Source organism: Pseudoliparis swirei, chromosome 5, assembly GCF_029220125.1.
Source record: "Pseudoliparis swirei isolate HS2019 ecotype Mariana Trench chromosome 5, NWPU_hadal_v1, whole genome shotgun sequence".
Lineage (NCBI taxonomy): Eukaryota > Metazoa > Chordata > Actinopteri > Perciformes > Liparidae > Pseudoliparis > Pseudoliparis swirei.
In genome coordinates this window covers 9,119,981-9,145,686 of record NC_079392.1, presented here as the reverse complement: position 1 = coordinate 9,145,686, position 25,706 = coordinate 9,119,981, and the positions used below count along the sequence as shown (strand labels likewise).

At 46.2% G+C, this 25,706-nt stretch overlaps 2 protein-coding genes across 2 annotated transcripts; one reads left to right on the top strand and one right to left on the bottom strand.

The window, feature by feature from the left end:
• The first annotated feature begins 3,808 nt into the window (after positions 1 to 3,808).
• Positions 3,809 to 7,104, top strand: si:ch211-191a24.4 (uncharacterized protein LOC100150331 homolog). The gene is made up of 4 exons (XM_056414245.1): positions 3,809 to 3,875; positions 4,109 to 4,258; positions 4,979 to 5,088; positions 5,532 to 7,104. The coding sequence occupies exons 2-4, from the start codon at positions 4,158 to 4,160 to the stop codon at positions 6,188 to 6,190; spliced, it is 870 nt and encodes a 289-aa protein (XP_056270220.1). The 5' UTR covers positions 3,809 to 3,875; positions 4,109 to 4,157; the 3' UTR covers positions 6,191 to 7,104.
• Positions 7,105 to 8,255: 1,151 nt separating this feature from the next.
• LOC130193628 (PH domain leucine-rich repeat protein phosphatase 1-like) lies at positions 8,256 to 25,445 on the bottom strand. The gene is made up of 17 exons (XM_056414233.1): positions 23,510 to 25,445; positions 19,897 to 20,093; positions 19,055 to 19,180; positions 18,781 to 18,929; positions 17,535 to 17,681; positions 16,849 to 17,076; positions 16,420 to 16,622; positions 16,258 to 16,318; positions 16,060 to 16,155; positions 14,617 to 14,772; positions 14,223 to 14,423; positions 13,727 to 13,889; positions 13,240 to 13,370; positions 11,739 to 11,855; positions 10,943 to 11,137; positions 10,606 to 10,843; positions 8,256 to 10,103 (listed from the first exon to the last, which is right to left on the bottom strand). The coding sequence occupies exons 1-17, from the start codon at positions 25,107 to 25,109 to the stop codon at positions 8,967 to 8,969; spliced, it is 5,145 nt and encodes a 1,714-aa protein (XP_056270208.1). The 5' UTR covers positions 25,110 to 25,445; the 3' UTR covers positions 8,256 to 8,966.
• Between the last annotated feature and the right edge of the window lie 261 nt (positions 25,446 to 25,706).

The following is a 25,706-nucleotide window of genomic DNA, read 5'->3' as shown; positions in this document are numbered from 1 at the left end:
TTTATAGGCGCTCAAGGCACTCAAGTCCGCTGCATAAATATATTTAAACATGGACACAATTAAAAAGCAGAACAGTTAAAAAGCAAAACAGTTAAAAAGCAGAACAGTCTGCAGCAGAGCAACCAAGAGGGGAACAGGTCAGCCATAGGCCTGCCTGAAAAGGTGAGTTTTGAATAAAGTGATAGAGTCAATGTTTCTGATGTCAGGGGGGAGGGAGTTCCATAGGCGAGGGGCAGAGCGGCTGAAGGCTCGTGACCCCATGGTGGACAAACGAGCTGGGGGGACAGTCAGGTTGATGGAGGATGAGAAATGAATCACAGACAACGTAAAGGGTGGAAATATTTTTGGTCAAGACGAGCAGAAGACGGTACACGACCATGAGCCACCCTTTGCTCAGCCTTTAGCCAGCCGTTTACACACACACACACACCCTTTACAACACACACACAACACACACACACAGTAAAGGAATTGGAACTGATGACATATTTATCACTTCCTTTATTATCTCCCATTAACACAGACACATAACACAAACACACAACACCTGGGCAGAGCTCCTGGGGATCATGAGTCTAAGATACATTAACGGTAACATAATGGTAAAACAATGGATATATCAGTTTTTATTCCTGTATTGTATGCCTTGTTTATGCTATTGCTTATTATTTAAACATGGTCCTATTTGTCTACTTTTTTTATTTGTCATGTGATTTATGATTTTACACAGTCCAAGCAGAATCATGATTATTCTCTTTTTTCTATTTACCATTTTTTTTTAGACACAACACACAAATCTTTAGAATTAAACTTTCTTTTTTTTTCACAGTTTCAATAATTGTCCGTTCCTTCCTTGGTTTGTGACACCTTTTACACACAAAGCTCAAACAAAATAAACAAGCTTATTTTCTTTTTTTTTTAGCAGACGCATTGACGCTGTCACCACAGGTCCAGTACATATGATACGGACGCATGGCTTCTCTTGTCTTTTCATGTTCGGGCTCACTACATCACCCTCAAACACATACACCCGAGGAGTACACGCTCTTCACTTCGTTCACTCTTTGGCTGATGGCTGTCTTTAAGAGACAGCCCCCCGGACAGCCCTCTGCTGGTGTCTTCCCCTCTTCATGGGGGCATCCGGGATTCCGGGTCTTCTGGCAAGGATCATCTAGCCAGTTGTAAATGGGAAAGATGTCCGGTCCTCTTTGTTCTTTTACAGCGTGTGTCAAGTTGAGATGGATCTTGGCAGCCGGCCTCCAGCCACGTCTTTTTCAGCGCCTTTTCTTTGATGAGATGATGCGGATGCAGACCCAGTCAGACCTCACAGGAACAATTGAATCTGGCAGGGTGAACCTGCCTGACTCCCTCCTTCCCACCTCTCTCTCTCATGTCACTCTATTACCTTCCCCTCCCCCTTTCTCTCGCATCTTCTCTGTGAGTTAGTGGTAGTGGGTGCCCATGAATGAGATTAGGTTTCCTTGAGGTTGTGTTGATGCATGGCACACGATGATTTACAAAAAAAATTTTAAAAAGTTTTTGTTCTATCATAGACTATTATCCTCCCTCCTCCTCATGTTGGGCATCTCAAAATAACCAAAGCAAGCAACCAGACTTTTGGTAGCCCATAATTTTCTTTTTTTTCTTTTTGCTGGCTCTTGTGCCTCCTTGCTCTTTGACGGACTTGTTTGTTTTTTGTTTTAGTTGGTGTTTTTGAGCTTAGTTTGGTTTTTTTTGCTTATATGGCGTTTTAGATTTTACAGATTGTGTTTTCTCTCAAAAAACGTTTAGTTAGGAAAAACCGTGGTTTTTTTTTTCCATTATTTTTTTCATTTTTTTTTTTTTTTTTATTTTTTATTTTATATCTGTTATTTGATCAACAAACAAAACAATGCCTGAAAATTCGCCTTCAGGCTTTCCGTTTACCATTTGATTAGGTTTGAGGTGGTGTTATTAGTGATAGTCAGCATTTTTGTTTTTTTTTTACCCAATCTCAATCTGTGGTTGTCTAATTGAACAGGTGAATGGGACGCTGATTCAATCAAGTCACAGCATGCATTCATTCACAAACAATAACAAAAAACAACAAAAAAACACACATTCTCTCAACAGTTCACATTAGTTTTCCCACATTTTTTCGACGCTTTTTTTCAACCTTTATTTCTGCAAAGGGCAAAAAACCTTTTTTTTCCGGATGGTCAAAAACCTTTTATTTTATTTCGAAAAGGGCAAAATTTTTTTTTACGCCGGAAATCAACCTTATTTTTTTTCAAAGAAAAGGGCAACTTTGACTTTGACTATCCGAGGTCAGTCTCGAACCGATCCGCCGATCCTGGATCTTCTCTCTGCATCCTCTCTGCAGAAAAATTATACGGGTCTCTTAATCCATTCTATCACCGATGATGTGGGGGGCCTTGCACAGGTGTCAGAAAAAGGAAAAAAAAAAAAAAAATCCAGCCGATGGTGGGGATCCGGGTCAGCACCAAGTTTATGATAGGTTTTTTTATCTCATAATCATGTAAAATATTCACGGTCAAGATAGGAGATCATCACAGACACTAGTTCAGTATCTTTGGAAGAGGAAGCAAGGGAAGCTCAGACTACACGCACGACGACCTCACGACTCCAAGACATTCCCCGAGCCACCCTTTTTTCTTTATTGAAAGCTTTACACACACACACACAACAACAAAGGAGGGGAGAAAGGGGGATCTGACATATTCCTCTTTCCCTCGTCTGGTATATTATATCATCTTCAGACTCTCCACATAACACAACAACCTTCGGGTGGGAACGAGTTCGGAAGCCTCTCTGTTTGAGTTTTTTAGATACGGTAAGCAATAACATAACATACATTTATATCTCTGTCAAGGAGGCAGACCTGAGAGACCGGGTGGGGATGTTGATTTGGAGGAGGTGAGACAGGTATGGAGGGGCGAGGTTGTGGATGGCCTTGAATGCATGGAGCAGGATCTTAAAGTCAATGCGGTGTTTGATGGGAAGCCAGTGGAGTTGTTGTAGAACAGGGGTGATGTGACAGATGGAAGGGGTTTTGGTGATGATGCGGGCAGCAGCGTTCTGGACCAGTTGGAGCTTATGGAGGAGTTTCTGGGGGAGACCAAAGAGGAGGGAATTGCAATAATGTCCACTATTGGAATAATTTAAGGCTTATTTCATCTTATATAAAACAGAGAAAAGCATGATCTACAGCACATGGGATTAGCTGGTGAACGAGTGAACGTTAAGTGACTTTTGGTTGAATATCGACCAACGCTATGGATGGATCGCTTAAGCGACTAATTGATTACCGGTTGCAGTTCATAGCTGGTTTTCAGCAAACCAGTGAATTATAAAATGTGTCCGAGAGTCAGTGAACGGCCCACATATTGCGTATAATAACTTGGGAATGTGTGACTCCAAGCAGAGAGATGTTCACCTGGTGGAGTGAACACAACAGAGCCCTTGAGGGGGAGCTGCATGCAATGGGTTTGGCTGATGAAAAGAAGCACATAAATAACAACATTCCTTCACAACAGATGGACATGCAGGCTCATGCCAGAAGACATCCCCGAAAAGAGTACACACTGAGGCTTCTTTGGCCTCATGCGGGGGACCGACCACACACAAAGGGGCTGATTCAACTAGTCATGACTTGAACTTCTAACACTCTAAAAGTCATTTGAAAAGCTCCAGCTGTGAGCAAACAGGACTTTCCCCGAGGTTACCTGAAGTTGTAGCTCCTCCCCCTCCCCCTCCTCCCCCCAGGTGGGTGGAGCTGTTTCTACCTGGGCGTGAGTGGAGTGATTTAAAAAAAAGGAAATAAATGGCGTTATTATAGTTGGACTTTAGAGTGCTCTCATCGACACATATCGACAGTAAGTTTACCTTTTAGAGTTTACGGTGTAATTAACACGTAAGTTAATTAGTTAAACTTCTTTTGTGAGCTATTAAACAAGTTAAATTATCGTAACGCGATGTTTTCCCCCTTTTTTAAAACTGCATTCGGTTCCGCTGTTGCTTGACGTGACGTTTAGAAAGCGTCTTTGTTTTAGAAAACATTAACTGTGTGTCTACTGTTCATTAACCCGTAAGGTGTCTGTTGGTTCAGAGGTCCTTTCTGTGCCCGGACGCGTCGGTGTCGATCAGCAGGTCGCGTAATGAGCCAGCCGCCCCGTTCAAACCGGGGACACCGGGAGAGAAACGGGGGACACCGACAGCCACGAGAGTCTCGCGATGACAGACGCTCATCGCCCGACAGGTGCGTTCATGTGCTGTCGGTAAACAAAAGATCCCCACCTGTGTCTCCCTGAGTTCACGAATGAACGGATGTCAGTGCTGGTTTTACAATTCTTATAATTGTTACGTTGGTACGCCTTTAAAAAAAAAAATGTTGGTTCTTTTAAATATTTTCTCATACCATCTTTATCCATAAATACAGAGAAATGTTTATACAATCAAAAGAAAGTATGACAATGAACTCTTCCAATACTATACCAAGAGTCATTCAGTCGAGTCTTATGATAACTTAAATAGCTTTATATTAATGTACTGTTAATAATTGCTTTTAACCAACACATATTCAATCCGACAATACTAATGTACGCTTTATTACCACACACATTATTGTACAGGATGTCATAAATTCAGCCAATATTTTTAAATGCTATATAACTAGTTCACTGCATATTATTCATCTTGTATATTATATTTTGTTTGTCAGCTATGTCCGTGAATGTTGTTATCTAATTGTATTGTGTGATTTATGAATACTAACAAAAAGAGTATCCCAAATCATAAAAGTGTAAAAGAAATGATCTTGGGTTTAGGAATATAATCTCATTTTAATTAGAATAAACCACTGAATTACAAATATCTTCTTTTCCCCCCCCCGATTGTTTTCACAACATGGAAAAGGTTTAGTTTTTGAGTGACACCAAGTGGTCGATAACTTCCCTCTGCGTGTTTTTCTGTACTCCAGGTCTTCGTCTCGACCCCCATACCACCCCAGAGAGGCCGAGTCCCCTCCCCGACATGCCCAGGAAGTCCCTCGAGAGGAATCCAAATGCACACACGTTTGCTCCAGTAGAGGCAAGTTAGGATCACAGTGAAAGTGAAAAGGTTGAAAGCTCTGCTCAGAGAAGCTGCTGCGTCACAGGGCAGACTTCGGTTTCAGTCTCATTGCAGCTTCCTCTTGGAATACTGGACAGACCGGTTCCTTCAGGCCTCTTTTCTCAGTCAACACATTCATTGAGTAACTTTTCAGACGGGATAAAGCTGATGATCTGAGTCGGTTAGGTTAATCACATGCTTCTGATCATTCATGTGCCTAGTAACAGAAAAAGAGGAATTTTAATAACAGAGGCAGAACATTTACATCGCCCCACTGCAGAAGGAAGGCCTTAATATGGAGAACACCACACACCCAGCACATGGCCTGTTCTCATCGGAGCTGTATGTGTGTGTGTGTGTGTGTATATATATATATGTGTTGATCTGACTTGTGATCCCCTTCCTCATGCGTCTCTCTTCAGGCATCGTGCTGATCTGCTCGGTGCTCACCAACTCCCTGGTCCTGATCTGCGTGATCACAGCTCAGATGGTGTCATCAGGAATGTCCTCCAGGGGCGGTCTGGTCGGCTTCAACATCAACTCCAACTTCAACCTGCAGGGCACCGAGCTGCAGAAGGTGCGAGACCTGGACATGCAGTACAGCCAGATGAGGGCGCCGGGCGTCTACGGCGGCATCCCCTTCACCCTCACCATGGGGGTCCTGTCACTGCTGTTTGTGGTCGCCGGGAACAAACCGCCCCACCGCATGTCCCGGAGGCTTCTGTTCGGCGCGCTGGTGTTCCAGGCGGTGGGCGCAGTGGTGTACGTGGTGGCCGTGGGGCTTTACCTCCACTTCATCATCGGGGTCAACGCCACGGACGTGTGCCAGCAGCGCGAGAGGCTGTACGCCCGCAACGGCTACACCTGGATGAGCTGCGACGTGGGCGGGGCCGACGCCGCCGTGGCCCTGTTCGGGCTCATCACGGCCATCCTGTACACCGCCGGCACGGTGCTCACCTTCCAGACGATCCGGAGGGTGCGGCGCTACCTGCAGGAGCGGAAACGCCGGGAGGCCGACAAGCAGCGGGCCCGGGCCAGCCCACAGAGGGCCCCGCTGACGGCCGAAACCAGCACCGTGTGAGCGGGCCACACGGCATGGACGCCTGGCGAGTTCAGTGGGCTGCGACTGCGACCGAGGGTTCCCTGGTATTATGAAGTTGGCTCGCTTTCTTTCTTTTTTTTTTACCGGGTTATAGATCACTATGGAAACCTACAGTACGCTGCGGGTTACCCGGTTACGTTCAGAGCATCAGATCGCCCGCTGACCAATCACGAGGCCTCATTTCTACAAGTTCCTGAGGTGGATTAAGTACAACGTTCACAATAATGTCTTATCGGACAGACGCGCTGTCAATAAATCGGGGGCTGTAAAATCTAGCCACAGCCAACACCAACAGCCCAAAACATTTCCACAGTTCAAAGCGACGGACGACCCGCAGCCGGCGACAGCTGTGGCCGGAGCTCGGCAGGATTCCATCTCAACTGTCAGATTGTTTACTACATTCACTCTAATGAATGATGCGTATAGCTGCCTTTTTTCTTCCATGCTTTAACACTCTTATTTAGGATGACACGCGGTTGAGTATTTAGGCGTTTTTTAAATTATTTAGATTCAATGAGATAACAGGAAGTAAAAAGAGTGAACCCTCAGTCCTTCTGTATCGGGACGAAATCCGCAATGAAGTTTTAGCATCTTCGTGCTTCGGTGCTGCGTAAAAATGTTTTAATGTCAAATCAATTAGTCCACTCGTGGTTCTGGTAAAGTCGCACGTCTTCGGCTCCTCGTTGCCTGTGAACGTGCTTGTTGGCCGGACCAGTCGATAAACAGCTTCTTCCACAGTTACTTAGCGCGTCGGATTGTGTGAATTACAGAAATGCTTTTCAAATGTCTCATGAATGTGTTTTAATATCAGAGTTTGACTTTATAATGTAATGTTTTTTTGATACTTAAACTGTCCACATGTCTCTACTCAAATTAAACCTCCGTCGATGTGATTCCGTTCAACGGGTTTGGGTTTGTGCTTCGACGGCGTGCCGGACACCGCGGCCTGTAGGGAGCACCAGAGCTCTGCACACGGCCTGCTGCTGTGGAGGCTCTCTGTCCCGCTCCAGAGGGGCTTCCTGCCAGCCATGACATCACCGCTGTATGGCCCCCACCCCCCTCTCTGCTGTCACACAGACGGACACAGCAGCGATGTAATAGTTGGATTGCTCAGCCCAGACTTAATTACTAACAAAAGAAATTCTCCAGAATGAGGTAATTACATAAAATGTAATTTGACCATTTCAGATCACACAATGCACCGATTGTATCGCAGCAGCACGAACAAGACAACGTGACATCAGCTGAGGGGACGGCAGGGTTGCAGCTTGTGTGAAGGTCCTCACCTTGTTATATATTTAGCTTTTTTAAGATCTCTAAAAGAGGGCAGTTCACCCAATTTACAAAGACTACTTTTCGTGGTGCAGTTTCAGTATTATGGGACACGTTTTTTAATTTCCCTCCATTGATATATCCTCAAGATTTCTGCTGACAATGCAATAAAGGTGAATACATTAGTTGTATTAATAATTTATTTAGAGCTCAAATTATTAGTTACTAGACCAATCATCATTTCAAGCAATAACACCAATTATCTTCCATCTTCACAGATGTAAAGACTGGTTTTCTTTTGTCTTATAAAGATATTAAATTGGGGGGTTTGGATGGGACGTATTGGTATATGCTTTATATATCAATTAATTGAGATTATCGGGAAATCAAGCCCTAATTTATTCTGACAACTATTGTTTTAATTGTAGAAAGAAAATGCTCATCACAATTTCCTTAAAATCAAATTAGTCAACATCACTCTAAATTCACCCTAAAAATAGCAGCACGCAGTTAAAGTTCAAACCAAGCCAGGTCTTAGGGAATTCTGCTCCAGTTTTCAGAAAATCATGTGTGATATTTCAATGTCAGAAAGCACATATTTGTAATTCTTGTCAAATAAAACCCAAACTATCTGCATGGCCAGATGCCAAGATACAGTTACATGAGATATAATGTATCTGTGTAAAATGAGTTTACTAAAAACGTTTGGCAAACAAAACAAAAAGTATCATACAAGTACGTATCCTCCACAAGAAGTCAGTCAACACGTGGAGGTTATCTGAAAACTTTAATTTATTATATAGTAAAAGAAGCGCTCTTGTGCGATTTTTCCATTTTCAAGAAGTCTGGAACAGTTCTGAGAACATTCATTGAGCCGGTAGTCGCTGTAGGCCCCTCCCCCTTTAGCATCACTCTGCACTCTACCCCCGAGAACAGAAATCAGGAATATCCATCTTTTGAAATAATCATCTTTTCTCTCAGAGAATATTAGTACGCTTTCGTGACTAGGTCACCTTAAAGTATTAAACTCCTAGGAGTTATTTTAACAGTTCTAACTCCGACAGCTGTAAGGCCGACAGCTGCGACAAACACAAGAAATGTCTGCTAGAAAAACAAGCATGGTCCATAACTCAAAGTACCATTTAACATAGAGTGCATCTCAAAAGTCAAATAAAAAGCATTCAAAGTGCTTCTTCAAATTAAAGATATGGTAAAAATGGATTAGATGTGAAGGTTTAATCAACAAAGTGTTATAAAAAATTGCATTGCGTCTCAAGGGGCATAGAGTTAACAGTCGAAAATAAAGCAAGGAACAAAAACCCATACCAAAACACAGTTCCCTGGTCCAGGAGCACGTAAGGGTCACAGAGCGCTTTGGAGGCAGCGGTACGTCTCGATGCAGAGCGGCGGACGCTCCAGATTCCACAGTTCTCCATCGGGAATCCTGGATGCGAAGGTAAAGCCAGCTGTCGGAGAGAATAAGTTAAAGGGGCGTGACAAAATAGTCTGCAGGCTTCTGGTAGTTGTGTGCTGGCTGGTTGTGCGTTTGAATGTGTTGCTGTTGTTGCTGTTGTTGCTGCTGGATGATCTGCCGGACTTCCTCCTCCAGCTCTGGCGGGATGATGAGCTGGTCATCGGGGTCCGGCTGGGCAGGAGCGTTGAAGTAGCCGCCCTGCTTCCTTACAGGGGCGTCGCCCGCCTCTTCTATGAGGTCTTGGCTCCTCCCTTGGCAGGCCACGGAGCCGTTGGCTCGAGCCCTGCGGCCCAGAGTCCCCGACTGACCCTCCCCGCCGAGGCAGGGAGAGGAGGGAGCGACTGGGGAGGGAGACGGGGAGGAGAAGGGAAGAGGGGAAGGCTCGTGGCGCGTGGCGGCGGCGGCGGGAGGGACGTCTGTGCTCGGTCCAGTGTGCGTCTGGGGCTCTGGACAGTGGACGTCAGCCTCCACCTCCACGCGGCTGCCGTTGGAGAAAACGCCCGCGATGGGCTCCTCGTCCTCGCTGTCGACCCCGTTGTCGGACAGCGCTCCAGAGAACTGCCCGTGGAAGCCCCCGCAGGCGGGTCTCCGCGTGCCGGCTCGCCCCAGCAGGTGCAGGGGACACGCGAGGGGCTCGGTCTGCGGCGGCGGCTCCTCCGAGGACGCCGTGGAGCCCACCTCGCTGCTCATCTCGGACGCGCTGAACTCGCTGCTCAGCTCGCTCGCCGTGCCCGAGGAGGCCGGGGGCAGCGGCATGCCGTCGCCGCTTGCCGAGTAGGGGTGCGCGCCGGGGTGCGTGCCCAGGCCGGGACTGGGAGGGGGCGGCGGCGGCTCGCAGAAGCAGCAGCAGTCCTCCGTGATGCTGAGCTGGACCACGACGGCGCTGAGGCTGTCGGAGCAGCCGTAGCTCCGAGCCAGAGTCACCAGCTTCTTGGCCGCGGCCAGAGCGTCCGGCACATTGCGGACCGCCTCCACCGCCTCGCCGGGAGACAACATGTCCCACAAGCCCCGGTTGCCCAAGAGAAAGAACTCGTCCTGCGGGGTGAGCGTCACCGTGGAGACGTGGGGTCTGGGGATCACGGAGGGGCACAGGAAGGAGTAGCCCATCATTCTGGTGGAGTCAGTTGCACCGCTGACTTTGTTATCCTGGAGAGAAGGAGGAGAAAAGGGTTGTTATGGACACATTAGGCCTGCAACTAATGAGGAGTTGTGTCATCAATCGTTTCAAGTTTGATGATTTGTAATTTGTTTTCCTGTTTTTGTACCTTTGGTCAAACTGGATTTAGAGATGTTACCTTGGACTGGGACTTTTAATGGCATACTCCACTATTTTCTATAATTGTATGGACTAAATTCTCAATCAAACAATCTGGCGATTACTTTAGTGTATCAGATGTCCAGGAATAGTTCAAGTAAAGTTAATTAGTTGGAGCCCTAATCTATTCCTGAACTGAAATTATTTTAATGTATTGGAATTAAGAGTATATTTTAACAGGGATACACAAAAAAATCATAATTTATCAAAGAACCAGGTTATGTATAAAAAATGATATTAAAAAAAAATCCCAACGTATTTTAATTTAGAACGATACAACACGGAGAAGAAGCACAAATTGTCACATTTGAGGCTGGGAGCGTTGGTCCGTACCTCGGTGACGATGGCGTTGTGCAGCCGGACCCTCTGGTACTCCGGCAGCTCTCTGACGGTGTGTGTGGCGGAGAGCTGCAGAGCTTTGCCGTCGCGGCACAACACCGCCTGGCACATGCCGACGTTGGCGGCCTTCAGGGTGAAGCAGCCGCCGTGCTCCCCGGGAGCCACCGGGTCGTGTCTGATGTGACATAACGCGGCGGAACCGCCCATCCGCTGGCCGGCCGTGCCCAGTTTCCTGCATGAGAGCGACCGGAAAATAACACGGTTAGCAAAGGCAGCGTGCATGTTCGCTGTGTTCGGTTGAACTGCTCGAGGAACCGCGCGGTGCGTCTACCGTTGCATGGTGAGGAAAGTGTTGGTCATGTAATCTTCCTGCCTCTGGCCCCGGTGAAGCTCCTCCGCGAGCACGTCTCCCATGGTGCACTGCAGCAAGTAGGGCACTTCGACGTTCTTGTCTCCGTCAAAAACTCCATACAGAGCTTCACAGAACCCACAGAAGCTGTCGAGAGCCAGAGCGGCCACACACAGCCTGGGAACAAGAACTTTATTATTCACGGGCAACAGGCCAAGAAATGGAGCTCAGCATCTCTGCCTGGTCGCACTGCGGTGACTTTCACCGCAGTCTATAACAATGTGGAATCTTGTTAAATACATATTAATAACCCTTTGAGGTTTTGGTTTCTTGTATATTTTCTGATCTTCAACCTTCACATTCTCGATGGGGAATTGATTAGGATCCTGGAAATCGGTCAGATCTGCACCAACACGCTGACTGGAAGCTAAAAATCTCGCTTTAACCGGTTGGCTACAACACCAAAGAGTCAGCTGAGTTGGTGCTTTTTAACAAAACGTTTAATAAATGTAAATTTATATAAATGGCCATTTAAATCATTTAGGTTTACGCAGTTTTATGCTCGTCTTGGACATTTTTCACTTCACAAACATCGCTCTTCTATTTCAGAGATTATTCTGAAAGCCCATAGTACCTCTGTGGTTTGGAAAAGTGCTACTCACTATTTAATTATGTTCTTATTGATTTCAAGCGATCAATAAAAAGGCATTAATTCAAAAAGGAAAAGATTGCATTAAGGAGATGGATAGAAATAGAACTAAATGGGGAGAGGACTGACTTGTTTTTGACTCCAGAGGCCTCGGTGTAGCCGTGGCTCCAGACTGCAGGGGCCCCGTGGCTCTCACTGACACACGGCGCTGAAGGCGATGGATCCACCCGGAAACATTTGATATTACTGCAAAGAGGAGAAGAAAAAAATATTTAATTCGTGAAATATATTTTCCATAGATTATTTATTTGGTGTGCTCTAGGAGCCTGGCTGATGCAAGCCACACTGTATGAACTTCGCAGGGGAATTATTCTTCTTCCGCCAAAACTTTGGACCAATGCTCGAGCAGCAGTTCGATGGGTGTTCCCGAGCTTTAACTCCATGTTAAGCCTGTAGTCCCTTTGAAGTTATCACTATGGCAACCGTTGATGTTGGCAGCACACAGGTGTTCTCATTAGTGCAGTTTGACAGAACGAGAGAAACACACACACACACACAGGCATTGTGTGTCTCTCTGCCCCCCCCCCCCCCCCCCCTGCGCGTGTGTGTCGTTTTAGAGGTGGTTTTTTTCGCTCCCTAATGTTATACATAATGAGAATACGGGTAGATGAAATCAAGCATTCTGATTGGTTGAGAGTGAGTCCCGAGGTGTACTATAATCAGCCATAATGTCACAGCTGTTTACATTTATCTGAGCGTTCCATATCAGTGCACACTCAATAACAATCACGGTAGATTTTACGCGACCGTTTGTTTGTCAGTTCCACAGTTACAAACATGTTTCGTGTCAACTTTGATATTTTGGGGGGGAATGACTAAGTGGTTAGTTGAAGAGGAAACTTCAGGTACACGTCATGCTAATAGAGAGAAGAAAAAAGTGAGACCTATGAAATGTTGCGCATTGAAAAAAAACAGTCAGCCAAATGAAGTGGGCAATGAACTGCTTCACCAACTGAACCAGAGACGCTATGAATGAAATACTGCGGGGTGATTTCTATGGCACTGTGCGCAATGGAAAGGGAGACCACTACGGGTCGGCAGTTACGCCTGACCGTTGCGTCGGTGCTGGTGTTTGACGAAGCGCGTTCACGTCCGCAAACGATGTTTTTGTTGGCGTTGTAAAAAGCCGTAGACTTCAGGGACACGACAAAACAAAGTTCGGTAAAGTTGGAAAGATATTCACAGATTCGGACTGTTGCTATGCAACAGACAAAACAGCCGGGGACTATTTTCTCTCGGCTACTGAAATGGGATGCACATTTTGGTGGCGACAACTATTTGGTGCTGAAAGGCAGCTTACGATTTACTTACTATTTATAATGTTGCACGCAACCATATTATAAAATCAATAAGGTACTTGAGGCAGTACTTTGTCGTCAATAATGTCCTTTTCAAGGGTTTGCTGACACCACTCTTGAAGCGGACTTTATTGAGTAATAAAGTACTGCCTCTCGCACCTTATTGCTTAAGTATATAAACGCCCTTTGGTAGTAGCCCCACCATCTGAATTTCTTGCGAAATCTTCTGGTTATCACGATTATTTCAAATGTAGGATCTTTCCGGTTCGTACTTGAAAAGCTCCAGGCTCTTGTGGTCCAGGTTGAGGCGAGGATTGCCCGTGAGGTCCAGCTCCTGAAGCTTCTGAGGAAGAGTCTCTGGCAGAGTGACCTCAGTCAGCTCGTTGCAGCTCAAGTCGACAAACTGAAGGGGAGGGGGGGAAGAAAGAAAGAAAGAAAGAAAGAGAGTCACAGCCAGTTCAACTTGCTCCATATTACGACTTTAAGAATTAGTTCATCCTTTTCTCAAGGGTTCCGTTTGTTCTTTGGTTCTCCAACATCAGCTCATAATGGTTTTTCAAAGCCAGGAGAATGAAACCGTCTTCTGGGTTCAGAGAAAAGGAAGAGATGAAGGAGTCACTCGGAGATTACTAAAAGGATTTCCAGATCCGGCCCAACCCAGGAAAGATGAACACAGGAGGTAGACGGGGAGATACAAAGGGTACAGAAGGAGCACAGGTGTTCCACATGAACTAAAATACATGCTTATATCAGACTGACCTTGATCTCAGGCAGCTGGAGCACCTCGGGGAACGCGTTGATGCAGTTGGAGTGGGCGGAGAGTGTGTGCATACGCTGGCAGCTGAGGATGGTGGTGGGCACTGCCCTCAGTCTGTTGCCGCTCAGGTCCAGCTCCTCCAGCTGCTCCAGTCGTGCCAGTTTACTGCAGGAGGCGGAGGAGGTGCACATCAGAGCACTGCCACTGCAAACGCTATTTTCGGGAACCGCATTTATCAAACTCATCTCTCTCGTGACCTGAGCCTGATTCTGAAGCAAGGCTCTTCGCCGTGTCAAATGCACCGTGTTTCCGGGATTAGCTCATAAAAGCGATGGATAGTGCGTTAATGTCAGCTTGGGACGGGCCTACAAATCAACAATTAGGTGATTGGTTCGGCAAACTCACAAAGCCAGAGGTCGCTTTACAGATCCGTGGGTTTTGGGAAGCTAAACCTACCAAACTGAACTTTATATAACTCAGTTCAGTCCTGTATTGTACCTGGCAGTGAAGGTCTGCAGCTGGTTGTAGGCCAGGTGAAGCACCCGGAGGTGGCGGTGTCCAGTCAGCAGAGGGACACACTTGTCTGTCAAGCTGTTATTGGTCACATAGAGCTCCTCCAGGCTGCTAAAGCTGTCCTCTGATAGGCTGGCTGCAGGGAGGTTCTCCAGCTTATTGGCCGACACATTTAGGCATCTCAAACTGCGATGAAATTCCCAACAGAGAATGCAAATTTAGTACTTGAACAAATGACTTGATACAAAAATAAATTGCAGCTGGGAAAGGGTAACGCGGAGAAAGAAAGATGTGAACAACACACAAGAGATAAGAAATAAAACAAGGAAAGAACAAATAGGGACAGAAGGAGAACACAGTCGTGCGTTGTTGAGTGCACCTCTGTGCTTTGATGAACAGGTTGTGTGGGAGCTCGGTCAGATTGTTGTGTTGGAGGTCCAGGACCTCCAGCTGTGATCTCTCCAGCCTCTCAGCCAGCCGACACACTTGGTTCCAGCCCACCAGCAGTTTTCTCAGGCTCCCACTGGACAGCAGCCTACACGACACACAATGGACAAAAGGAACTGAGTCCCTCTGTGTGTACCGTGAAGCCGCCAGTGTGAACGCCGGTTTTCCCCCCCGACGAGGTTCCCTTATGGTACAGTGACCCAATTTGAACTCTTATTTACCTTTTAAAACCCTGCACATCGTTTAGGCCTCCGCTCGAGATAACATACACAAACTAAAAAAGGGTGCATCTCTGCAGCCACAAGGGCTATTTGAATAATGTTGGTGTTAAAATAAAAGGCAAGCCATGTAAAGGCTTAACTCTTGAATCATGGCTGTCAGGACGAGTGCGTGACCTTAAGTAGTTGGAATAACATTGGTGCTTTGTGTAGCCTGTAAGTGGACCACTGTTATCATACAGGTATGCCCCCCCCCCAAACAAAGCCATAATCAACTCGTCTGTGAAGACAACAGGAGTTGCTGCCAAAGGCTGAAAATAGCACTGCACTGGTGTCGGCATGTTGCTACAGGTACCGAGACCTTTTGGAATAATAGCTTTATTTAAAGACTTACTCGCACTATTACTATCCGATGTATCTGAATGAACAGTATTTGCAGCATATTGTAGTGCAGCTCACTCGAAAATTACTCTTCCCCCGAAAACATTATTGCACAGTATAACCTTCACCGCTATTAAAAGTAATAATTTCAAAGACTTTAATTGAAATTAATGTTTGTTGAGTCACTATCGCTCTTCAAATGAGGCAACACATTGGTGATTGAGCCTATGGCCCACTGATATATATATAAAGAGCTGCATGCGACAAGCATTGAGGTAGCCAACTGCTTTTACTTTGACTGTCGACAGACTCATGCAGTGTGTAACATAACATCAGATTGTGCCAATTGCTGCCTGACTTCTTTATTAAAACTAAAATAGTTGGTTTTGTTGCCCACGGTATTCTAAGACCTGGAGTATAAAACTGCATTTGCTGTAACCGCCAGTAAATGAGGTGTTGCCAAATCAACCTGAAACTGAAATCTAGGAAATGATCTTTTATTTTGTCATTGTTCATTTCAGCAGGGACTTCACACAATTAAAACTAATTGCACCAGAGATAGAAGCTAGAAGCTAATGTGCATCTGTTGTTCCTGGGAAGGTAGACAAAGACAAAAGAGCTTCATGTGTGTGATCACCAGCTGTTGATTTAACGAAGAACACTTTAATTATGGGCTCTATTAAATTACTACAACTAAGCAACTGCTCAACGTTTTCTGTTAAATATTATTTTGTGAAAAAGGTGTTTGTGCAACAGCTGTTTTTTGTTTTCCTTACTGTATAGGCAGCTCTGTAATAGAATTGTGGTTGATGTCCAACACTTCCAGTCTGCTGCTCTCACACACCCAGAGAGGGACACATCCCAGCTTGTTCCTTAAAAAACAAAACAAAGAACAGTCAGCACCCAGCTTACAGCCACACAGCCTTCTTTTCCACACTGTAAATACTACAGTTAGGTATTCATCATCTTCATACCAGGACAAATCCAGAGTAGAAAGATTCTCTGGCACCGGCTGCACCTCCAGCAGCTTCAGCTCTACAAACACAACATGCATCATTCTTTATAATCTGAATACTGTATATGTTTAGCTCCAGACAGTCTCTGTTAAACATACAGCACATAATAACTCTTCGTACCGTTGTGTGCGGCGTGCAGGCTCTTGAGGGCGTGGCCATTGACTCTGAGGAGGGAGAGAGAGTTCCTGTCGCAGCGGAGGAGCTCCAGCCGACAAAGACACTGAACATCCAGCTCCTGTAAGCCCGTGTCCCTCAGGTCCAGCTGCACGATGTGGACAAGCTGCTCCGCGTCGCCCACTGTCACCGTTTGAAGCTGGTTCAGCCTGGACAAGAGGGAAACAAATTAACATCAGAAAAGATGTAAGAATTAACCTTTTCAACTTGAATTATTTGGCGTTAAGATGTCCAAATCCATAAGGGGAAAAAACAGGCCGAGATGCAGAAACAGAATTATTTTTCCTCAGCATCTTGGGACTTTTTCGATTTCATATGAGCTTTGTTCTAGCGTTGTATCTAAAAACATCAATGAGCCCGTGTGGATATGTTTACCTGAGATCTATGTGGCGAGCAGGCAGCCACTGCAGTCCTGCCATATCCAGGACAGAGAGCTGGTTCCCAGCCAGACAGAGTCGCTCCAAGCCTGGGAGTTTCTCCAGGATGGGGGGGACGCAGCTGAAACAGTTGAAGGACACGCCGAGGTACGTCAGGCCCTCCAGAGAGCCCAGCTCCACAGGCAGAGAACCCAGCAAGTTACCATCCAGGAGAAGAGTCTGGAGGCTGGACACAACGACAAGAGAAGAGAATCTATAAAAAAAGTGCCCGGCCTCTGATTCAAAAATGTCAACGAAACACACAGTACAAGTCCTCCCAAATGTGGAATGCTGTAGAGGGATATGTCTTACATCGAAGGACATAGAAACACAGGACATAACTACGCACTATTTGCTGATGCGCAAAATAACAGAGAGCTTGGCCCCAAATTCCCTGTTGTGCGGAGACAGCATCAGCATGACTCTGCACTCTGATCAGCTGCAGAAAAGCCTCTCCACCAAGGACAGAAGTCTGGGGCACAGCCAGTTGTTCACTTCATACAGTGCGGCAGCAAAGTAAAGGGCACTGAGGGTACATTCTGCTCGTGGGCGAATACCTGACGAATTGTCATCCTCCGTTATTAACACCATTATCGTGAATAGCCGAAGCCCAGAGGTCACCGTTCTTCCTTTCGGCACACTTACTTGTGCATGGCTCCGACTTCAGCGGGCAGCGTCGAGAGACGGTTTCCAGACAAGTTTAGCTCTGTAAGCGAGGTGATGTCGCACAAGGCCAGCGGGAAGTCTGACAGAGTGTTATTTGACAGGCTGAGGCTTCTCAGTTTACAAAACCTAGAGAGGGTTAGAGAGAGCGAGAGGGACAGAAGGAGAGGCATTAATCTCTCAGTGCTATAATCAGATTTCATCTAAACTGAGGCTCGAACAAAAACAAACAGTGAAAAAGTCTTTGAGTTTCACAAAACCTGTCTCATAAACAAGGAAAATTACAGGAGGAAGCCTGCACAAGGCCTCAAGGAAACAGCCGCATAGCACTTAAAGAACACGCTATTTAAAGCCAAGTGTTTACACAATTAAAATATTTCCCCATAACAATGCAGCATGCGGTTCAGGTAGGAGTGCGTGTGTGTGTGTGTGTGTGTGTGTGTGTCTCTCCCGGCCTAACTTAATCCAGTTCACAGAGGGGTCTGGGTGCAAGCCAGAGCCAGGCCCACGTCCTTCCCAGGGAAAGTCACAGGCGCACCACCGGAATAACACATTCCACAAAACACCGCCTGGGAAACGTGTGTTTATGGAAGAACAATGGCAGTGTAAATACAGTATAAAGGTATTTATTGTCATCAAGCAAATGTCAGACTTGGACATAATCTTCACTTGACCAAAATAAGAGACATTAGAAGCCTAAACTTAAGAAAAGATCTAGAAGCATGCCCCAAGTGTTGCACTGCGTCGTACGAGCAACTAACAGATCAGCTAATGCAAACATATAGTTCGATGTTTACCTAAATGCTACAACTTGTAATTAGAATGCCATATTGTGTTTGGAGAATACTGTTGTTCATATTACGAGCCACTTTACTTTATCTGAAAACAAAGAACCTCAAGTGGCATCCTTAAACAGGAGTTCCTATTATAAAGTTAATTTCGGACTCGTTATAACAAACCCAGAGACTCTCACACTCAAAATGACGTTGCTCGACAGGACTGTGACATCGGCGACCGATTCAACAAGACCTCGGTCCCACGGGTCAAGTGGCTGGATGTCAACTCTCTCATCACTGGTGTAACTCTTTTATTCTTCCAAACAACACAGCCACTCGCCCCCCCACACACAGGACCTCTAAACGATCCAGGCCGCTTCCTGCCGCTTTTCTTTTGCTGCCTCCCCCAGCAGGACGGGGGCAGACCGAGTTGCAGTATTGGTGAAACTGACCTGGTGAGTGCTGGAACTCCTTTGTGCAGGGACATGAAGTTGTTTTTGAGATTGAGATGCGTAAGGTCCTGGCTGTAAAAGAGCTGAGCAGGCAGCTCCTCCAAGCTGCAGCCCGACAGGTCAACTGAGTTTACCCTCTGGGATGCAATCTGACAGAAGGAAGGGGGGGACGGACAACAACGACATAATAATGAACAAGAGGCGGTAAAAAAAAGTCAAGACAAACAAGCCTAATTCATTTATAATGAAAGCAACGAGTGAACACTTTAAGTACCTTTGAGGCCGTCCTCTGCCAGCTGAGGTGCTCTGTATACGAGTCGTAGCTGATGTAGTAGGTCTGACTCTGAGGACCAGCTGAGCTGAACGCCAGACAGTGGCTGTGTCTCCTCACTTCCTCCACCTGCACAATATTACATATGTTAGTGTACTTGCGACTTTTTTTCAAACCAATTGTTTTAAGTCTACTTGATGACTGATATTTCATAAAGATTACACATTTTCCACTGACACATTCCCCCCCCCCACAAAAAAAATTACATCCAATGATCCAACAATTCAAGCTTTTTTGGAAACGGTATTACACATATTGATCCTATTTTGCTGGGTAAAGATATTGTCCTACGTTGAGAACGCACACACTGCCGTACAGGTGGGATGCAAACACATAAGGGACTAACAACAATAACCAACTGATAAAGTACTTAGTATTTACTCGATTATCCTGCACTGAATAAACGCCAAACAAGCATATTAACAACCGTGTGTCAACTATTATTTGGCTGGGTGCAGTAACTTCTGGGACCCTCGCCATTTACATCACGGGCTGTTTGTATGGGTTGCACAAACAGGACGCAGCATGTTGATTGGTGCGCTTTACAGATGCTGGGAAATTATCTTCAAGTTTCACAGTTTACACTGTTGACATTAAGCCACCTGTTCACTTGCTCCAGCTCCATACGCCCTGTAAAGAATACAAGACACGACCTGGTGCAGGAGGAGCAGTGAACGGGCCAAAACAAAATGCTCTTAACCACCGAGTGGTGAGGCTGACAAACGGCTAGCAGGTCAGAATACTCGTCCATCAAGTTTAAGACACGACACCGTATCAGAAAGTACCTTTCCTCCGATGAGGGGGAGGATGTGCATCTTGCCGGTGTGGGCGTGTTTCACCGATGAGACAATGAGGCAGGTTCCACTCAGCGTGACCTGACGCTTCGACCAGCGGTTCACCGGCAGAGCCAGCTTCCCTTTCCGCACGTTGAACACACCAGAAATCTGCACGCGCTCAGAACCACCCACACTCCGTGGCTTGCCTGGAGAGAGAGAGAGAGATAACTTTGTTACATGAGACTAAAAGAGATCGCTGATGAATATGCCTGCTGTGCTCTGCGTACGATACACCCTGATTTGTCCATTTTTTTAATGGCCTTTTTAAACAATAGAACATGTTTGTTTTTTTAGCTGTCTGGGATTTTGTGAATCAACTCTCTCACACCGGGTTTCTCATTCAGAAACCGAGCATGACAGCTATGTGGTTATGTAACTGAGTTGTAGCGGATGGCCTGTGGGCTGAGTGTGAGGAGTCGCTCAGGCGTGATTTGTTACATTAACCCCTTGATGACACAGAAATAAGCCACTGTTCAGTTGCGGTCGCAGGGCAAACCGGGGGATTGGCCGGAAACCGGTGTGGCATTCCCCTTGGAGTTTGAACAGAGGGAAACCAACCATGAACCGGTTTATCTTCGATACTCTCCCCTAAAAATGTGTTTGCTGGTCTGTGCGTTCTCCACTCTGACTTAAAAACAACACACACTTCTTCACTTCTTAAAAACCATTTTTATACAACAGCTTTTAAGTGATCTAGTGTTTTCATGCAGAACTTTGGTTCCCCTAATTTAGTTGTCTGTTTTTAATTAATTAATTAATTCATTTATTTTCCATTTTATTTTTAATATATACTTTTAAATGTAATATTGGTTTCTTGCTATTCCACTTGTTTTGCGTTGACTCTGTGGAGCACTTTGTAAACATTGTTTTTAAAGGTGCTATATAAATAAAGTTATTATTATTATTACTAAACATCCCATTAACTTGGAGGTATACTCAAGACCTAGTGCAGAACTGCCTTTCCTCTTCCCTGAGATGTTACATTGAGAGTTGGGCACATTCCCCTGCCCTCCTCTCAAGTCTCATGATATTTGATCCCCATTTAGTCAAAGCTTCCATATATATTCCCTTGCATTATTAATGTGTCGTGAAACGACCAGTCGCTTACATCATATATGGTGTCTGTAAGAGCCAAATGCATGATTTCATTTGTTATAATAATTTAGTTTAAAAAGGTAACTGAAGATAAATCTTTTTATTATGATTTGAAAGAATGTTTATGTTAACATATATAATTGAGCATTGCATTTAAAAGCTGAATAATTTGTCAGAATGTAAGCTTCCAATCAGATGACGTCACGTCAGTATAACACCTGCGTGTTGGACTGTCGGTCGTGTTTGAGCTCAGAGTTGTTGGAAGCGACATCGTTTTTTGACCGTGTGAACATGTCCTCTTGTTTTTTAGTAAACATCATTTTATATGGAAGAACTACTCGTCTCACTCGCGTGCCAATTAATAGCTTTTAAGACTGATCTCAAAAGTGTGGTACAGAAGACCCAGAAGTATACGGAGTGCCACTACAGTGTCTTTGACCTCAGATGCATAAAGCGTATGTACGGATAAATGCAATGTTAACCTACTGATGGAACAGATCAACGTAGTTCAGTCAAACCCACTCCGGTTTAAACTAAACAATAACATGAAAGGTGTTTTGTGTGGGTCCGCCCTTCCCTCCGCTGTACGGGCGTCAGGTGAGATGTAGCGTGCTAATAAATACTCATACATGCCCTTTCCTTCCGTCTATTCCTCTGACTGGAGAACATCCTGTCTCGTCGAGCTGCAAATGGCCATTTCCTGTTAATGCTGTATTCTTTCGGGTGAATCTAGTCACCGAGTGTGTGAAAATGTTCCTCCGTGTTACTGATTAGCAACAGTTACAAGATTGCTCTTTGGATTTCAGCTTATTCTGAACCGGCATCTCGGTTCCAAAATAGAAACCATCACAAGGCCAAACTCAGAAGTATGTCGTCCGGTGTATGACTGCAGGTATTTATTGCAAGCATGTGACCTTGTAAAGTAACTCGGTGACCTCTGGGTACTGCAGCTCTGAGATAAAGATGCGTCTGCTGCTGTGACTGTCTCACAGAGATCCGAAATACTGAGGGGGTGAAATTTGAGTTCCACAAAGGTCACTTTTCTCTTACCGTCAGCACAGTGTGTGTGTGTGTGTGTGTGTGTGTGTGTGTGTACTGTAGAGAAAGAGAATACTTGGTAATGTGCATTCTACCTGAGGGATTATGTGTAGTCAAACTAATAGTATTTCGGACGAATACAATGTTTTTTTCAGTCTGAAAATAAATAAATAACTCAGCAAAGGGTTGCGACTTGTGAGTTAACTTTGCCTCATCCTTTTAAAAGGTTGATATAATTAAAATAATAGGAGTTTATCGGAATTAATTTCAAATTTCGTGATTAAAAAAAAAAATTTACTCACTTTTCGCCCCACTTCATGTGTGATCGCGCCTATTAAGCCAGTAGCACTTCCACTTTCCTGACATACCAACCTCTCAACGCTTGTTTCACGGTAGAGTGTGGTCTGCAGTAGCTGGAAGGGCCCTTGCTTTCAGTGGCCTAACTCTACGTCACGCTTTGTTCCTCTGTCATGCTACTGTGGGAGCCAAGAGTGTGTGTGTGTGTGTGTGTGTGTGTGTTCAGAGGAAGGCAGGAGAATGTGCCCGACTCTCAATGTAACATGTTAGGAAAGAGGAATGCCAGTTGTATACTAGGTATTGAGTATGCCTATAGGTTAATGGGGTGTTTAGTTATAGTGTTTGTTGTATACACATTTTTAAAAAGGAGAGAAGAGAAGTGTTCATGAATGCTCTTAATACTAGATTTAAGACGAGCACTTGAAACATTTCAAGCATAATCGAGTTAAATGAACAAATGTTAGTTTTAGTAAAAAAAAGTATTTTCCATTTCTTCCTCCAACATCTCACTACATCTCTTTACCCCCACCGCATTTGCTGATGGTGTGAAAAACAAGGTCAAAAGCAATATTGAGTTCTGCTAATCCCGAAAGAGATCGCAGCTGTTTTTCCATCCTCTTACCCTGATCGTCAGCAAAACAGGATCTTTATCAACAACAACAACAACAACATCCACAGAAGAAGAGAAACAGAATCCACACTGCGTCATGATCGGTGTTCCCAAAGAGCACACCCGTTACCTCCAGATGTGTCTCCCTACAGGCCGACACATTGAGGGGTTGGGTGGGTTTACAGGCAAAACACTGGCTATTGTCCCACCGAGACAATTCAATCCACTTGTTTAACAGTCCGACTGACCAAACACAATGACAGCACTCACGGGAACTCTGAAAAATGGACGAACAATGAATGAGCAGGAACAAGCCAAGCACCACTAAAGTGGTGTGGTGTAACCGACAGCTACCGGCTCAGTGGTGCAGGATAGTAATTGGAAAGGAATGATAAACATTTACTTATTGCCTCTTAAAACATGCTTCGCGGGTGATTCTTTAAGGAAGAAATCATCACTCACCTGTAAAAAAAAAAAACATTTTGAATTTAGACTTTACACAAATAAAGACAAAGTACTCACCAAAGTAGAAGCGTATCAAGCAACCACCCTCTGGATTCATCCCCTCCGCCTGCACCCTCCACGGGTCGTCAAATCCCAGATTAGTGAGGTACTCGTTAAACATCTGAAGAGGCCGCTCATCGTCTCCCAGCCTCCGCACAGCTCCACCATGCAGCTGCACGAAGAGGGCCGGCGTCGGACTGTTATTGATGGGCTCCGTCCATCCACTGCTGACCCCTAGGATCTCGAGGTCAGGCTGGGCAGACGCCTGACTGGACAGGGGCCGACTCTGAGAGCTGCTGGGGCATTTAGATGGAGGTTTTATTAAATTGTGGGCATCCACACCATCACCAGCGGCGGCATCCCCTCGTGTGGTCGCCACACGGTTGGACGCGGAGCAGGTGTCCGTGGTGGGCAGGTCCACTTGCTGGTCTCCAGCGGAGCTGCAGGTTGGATGCGTCGGGGAAGAGGTGAGGTCCACTTCATCGGAGGAGCTCTCAAACGGGTCAGGTCCCTCCGTGTCACCGGTTGGACTCAACACAGAGGAGTCTGTGCCCAAAACCAGCCCATCACTGAGCGAGTCCAGGAGCTCTGTGCTCCTGTGTCCACCTGGGCTGAAGTCGTCACAGGTGCTGCTTTCCATGTCTGAACCAGAGTAGACCCCATAACAGTCCGCCACACTCAGGCTTAAATCCACCCCCATGTTATTCAGATAGACCTCTGATGAAGAGTTACTCGCGGTTTTATCATGCAACAAGTTGGAGGGCATTTTAGTGTCAGGACAATACTGTTTCGTGTGTGCATTCTCCTCTGCTTTAGGGGTTTTGACATGCACGCTGATTTCATCAGCATGTCCATAACTAGCTTTACAGTTATCGTTTAAGTCAACCAGAGCAGCAGTTTTGCAGTTCACTCTCAACACAGCCCCAGCTTTGCTCCCTTCCAGCCGGCCGGCGACCTCTGCAGCGGTGGTGTCCACCGTGCAGAGCACCGGCCGGGGGTAGGAGGGCGTGAGCCAGTCGTGGACGTGGATGCAGCCCCGCCGCAAGTCCGATCTCACCCATGTCTTATCCGAGGCCTGGAGCTGCTTCGACTGCTTCTGACGAAGAAAAGTCTTCCGATCCAGGCTCAGGGTGCTCAGCGGCGAGGCGGAGGGAGCGGGGCTGGCCGTCTCCGCAGCGGACACGCCGGGGGAGCTGCTCGTCGGCGGAGCCCCCAAAGACAGATTCCTCTTGTGTCTCTGGCGCCTCCTGCTCAGCAAAGAGTTGACAGAAGTGGTGCTGTTGACCGATGTCAGGCTGTATATGCTGGCCGATTTAACGGCGGGAATGCTGACGTTTTTGGCCGCCCCGCCGATAGCGTTGGCAACCTGGTTCTGGTAGATCCCGTTCCTTATCGCAATCTGGAGCAGGGAGGTGGCTGCGAGTCCCTTCCCAAAGAGTTTTGCCTCCGCGCCCCCGCCGTCATCCTCCCCTATCGAGGGTCTCTTCCCCGCAGACAGCGCCGTTAACGTTAATCCACTTGGCCTCGCAGAGTTACTGTCGCTGCTCCACTCAAGTGGCCCCTGTGGCGCCGGAGAAGTTGAAAGCGCTCCCGACTGGTTTTCCTTCACACTTTCCATCCTGCGTTAGCTCGCAAGCGCCAGTTAGCGCCAGTTAGCTGGAACCGCCCGCAGGTGAAGACTCGCCTCTCCCGTTAGCTCACAGTCGTTAGCTCGTTCCGCTGGCTACGCTCCCCAAATGTGTGTGTGTGTGTGTTCGGTTAGCTTCGCGTGCTAAAGCGCCGTGCGGTTCGTCCGGAGAGTTGGTCCGCTACGTCGTCCCATTTCGCAAAACACCCGTTAGCTCGCGTGAGGGAGCTAACCGGCTGGTCGACATAAGAAATGCCCTTTTCCCCCCTAGTTGCTCGCCATGAAAGCTACCGCGAGAAGGCGCGACTGCAACTGTACAGACAGATGAGCGAGAGAGTGACGGTCAGCCGTACACCGTGGACAGGGCGGGGTCTCATTGGATATGAATTATGACACCTTTACGTGCTGACGAAAGCTCGGAATTTGTAGGGCTAGGCACGCGACAGGGGATTCGACGTCTCGACGCAGTTATAAGGTAAAACCAAATTACTATTATCCGCAATGTTTATTATTTATTCAAGAAATTCATGAATATTAGCCAGTGATAGATGAAGTATCCTACTCACATGATTCTAATATACCGTATTT

Excerpts from the sequence above, each read along its gene's own strand:
- si:ch211-191a24.4 (XM_056414245.1), top strand. The coding sequence starts at position 4,158 with ATGAGCCAGCCGCCCCGTTCAAACCGGGGACACCGGGAGAGAAACGGG. Across the intron at positions 4,259-4,978 it reads AGACGCTCATCGCCCGACAG|GTCTTCGTCTCGACCCCCAT; the intron begins GTGCGTTCATGT and ends TCTGTACTCCAG. Across the intron at positions 5,089-5,531 it reads ACACGTTTGCTCCAGTAGAG|GCATCGTGCTGATCTGCTCG; the intron begins GCAAGTTAGGAT and ends GTCTCTCTTCAG.
- LOC130193628 (XM_056414233.1), bottom strand. The coding sequence starts at position 25,109 with ATGGAAAGTGTGAAGGAAAACCAGTCGGGAGCGCTTTCAACTTCTCCG. Across the intron at positions 19,181-19,896 it reads TCCCCCTCATCGGAGGAAAG|GTGGAGGAAGTGAGGAGACA; the intron begins GTACTTTCTGAT and ends AATATTGTGCAG. Across the intron at positions 18,930-19,054 it reads GGCAGAGGACGGCCTCAAAG|ATTGCATCCCAGAGGGTAAA; the intron begins GTACTTAAAGTG and ends TCCTTCTGTCAG.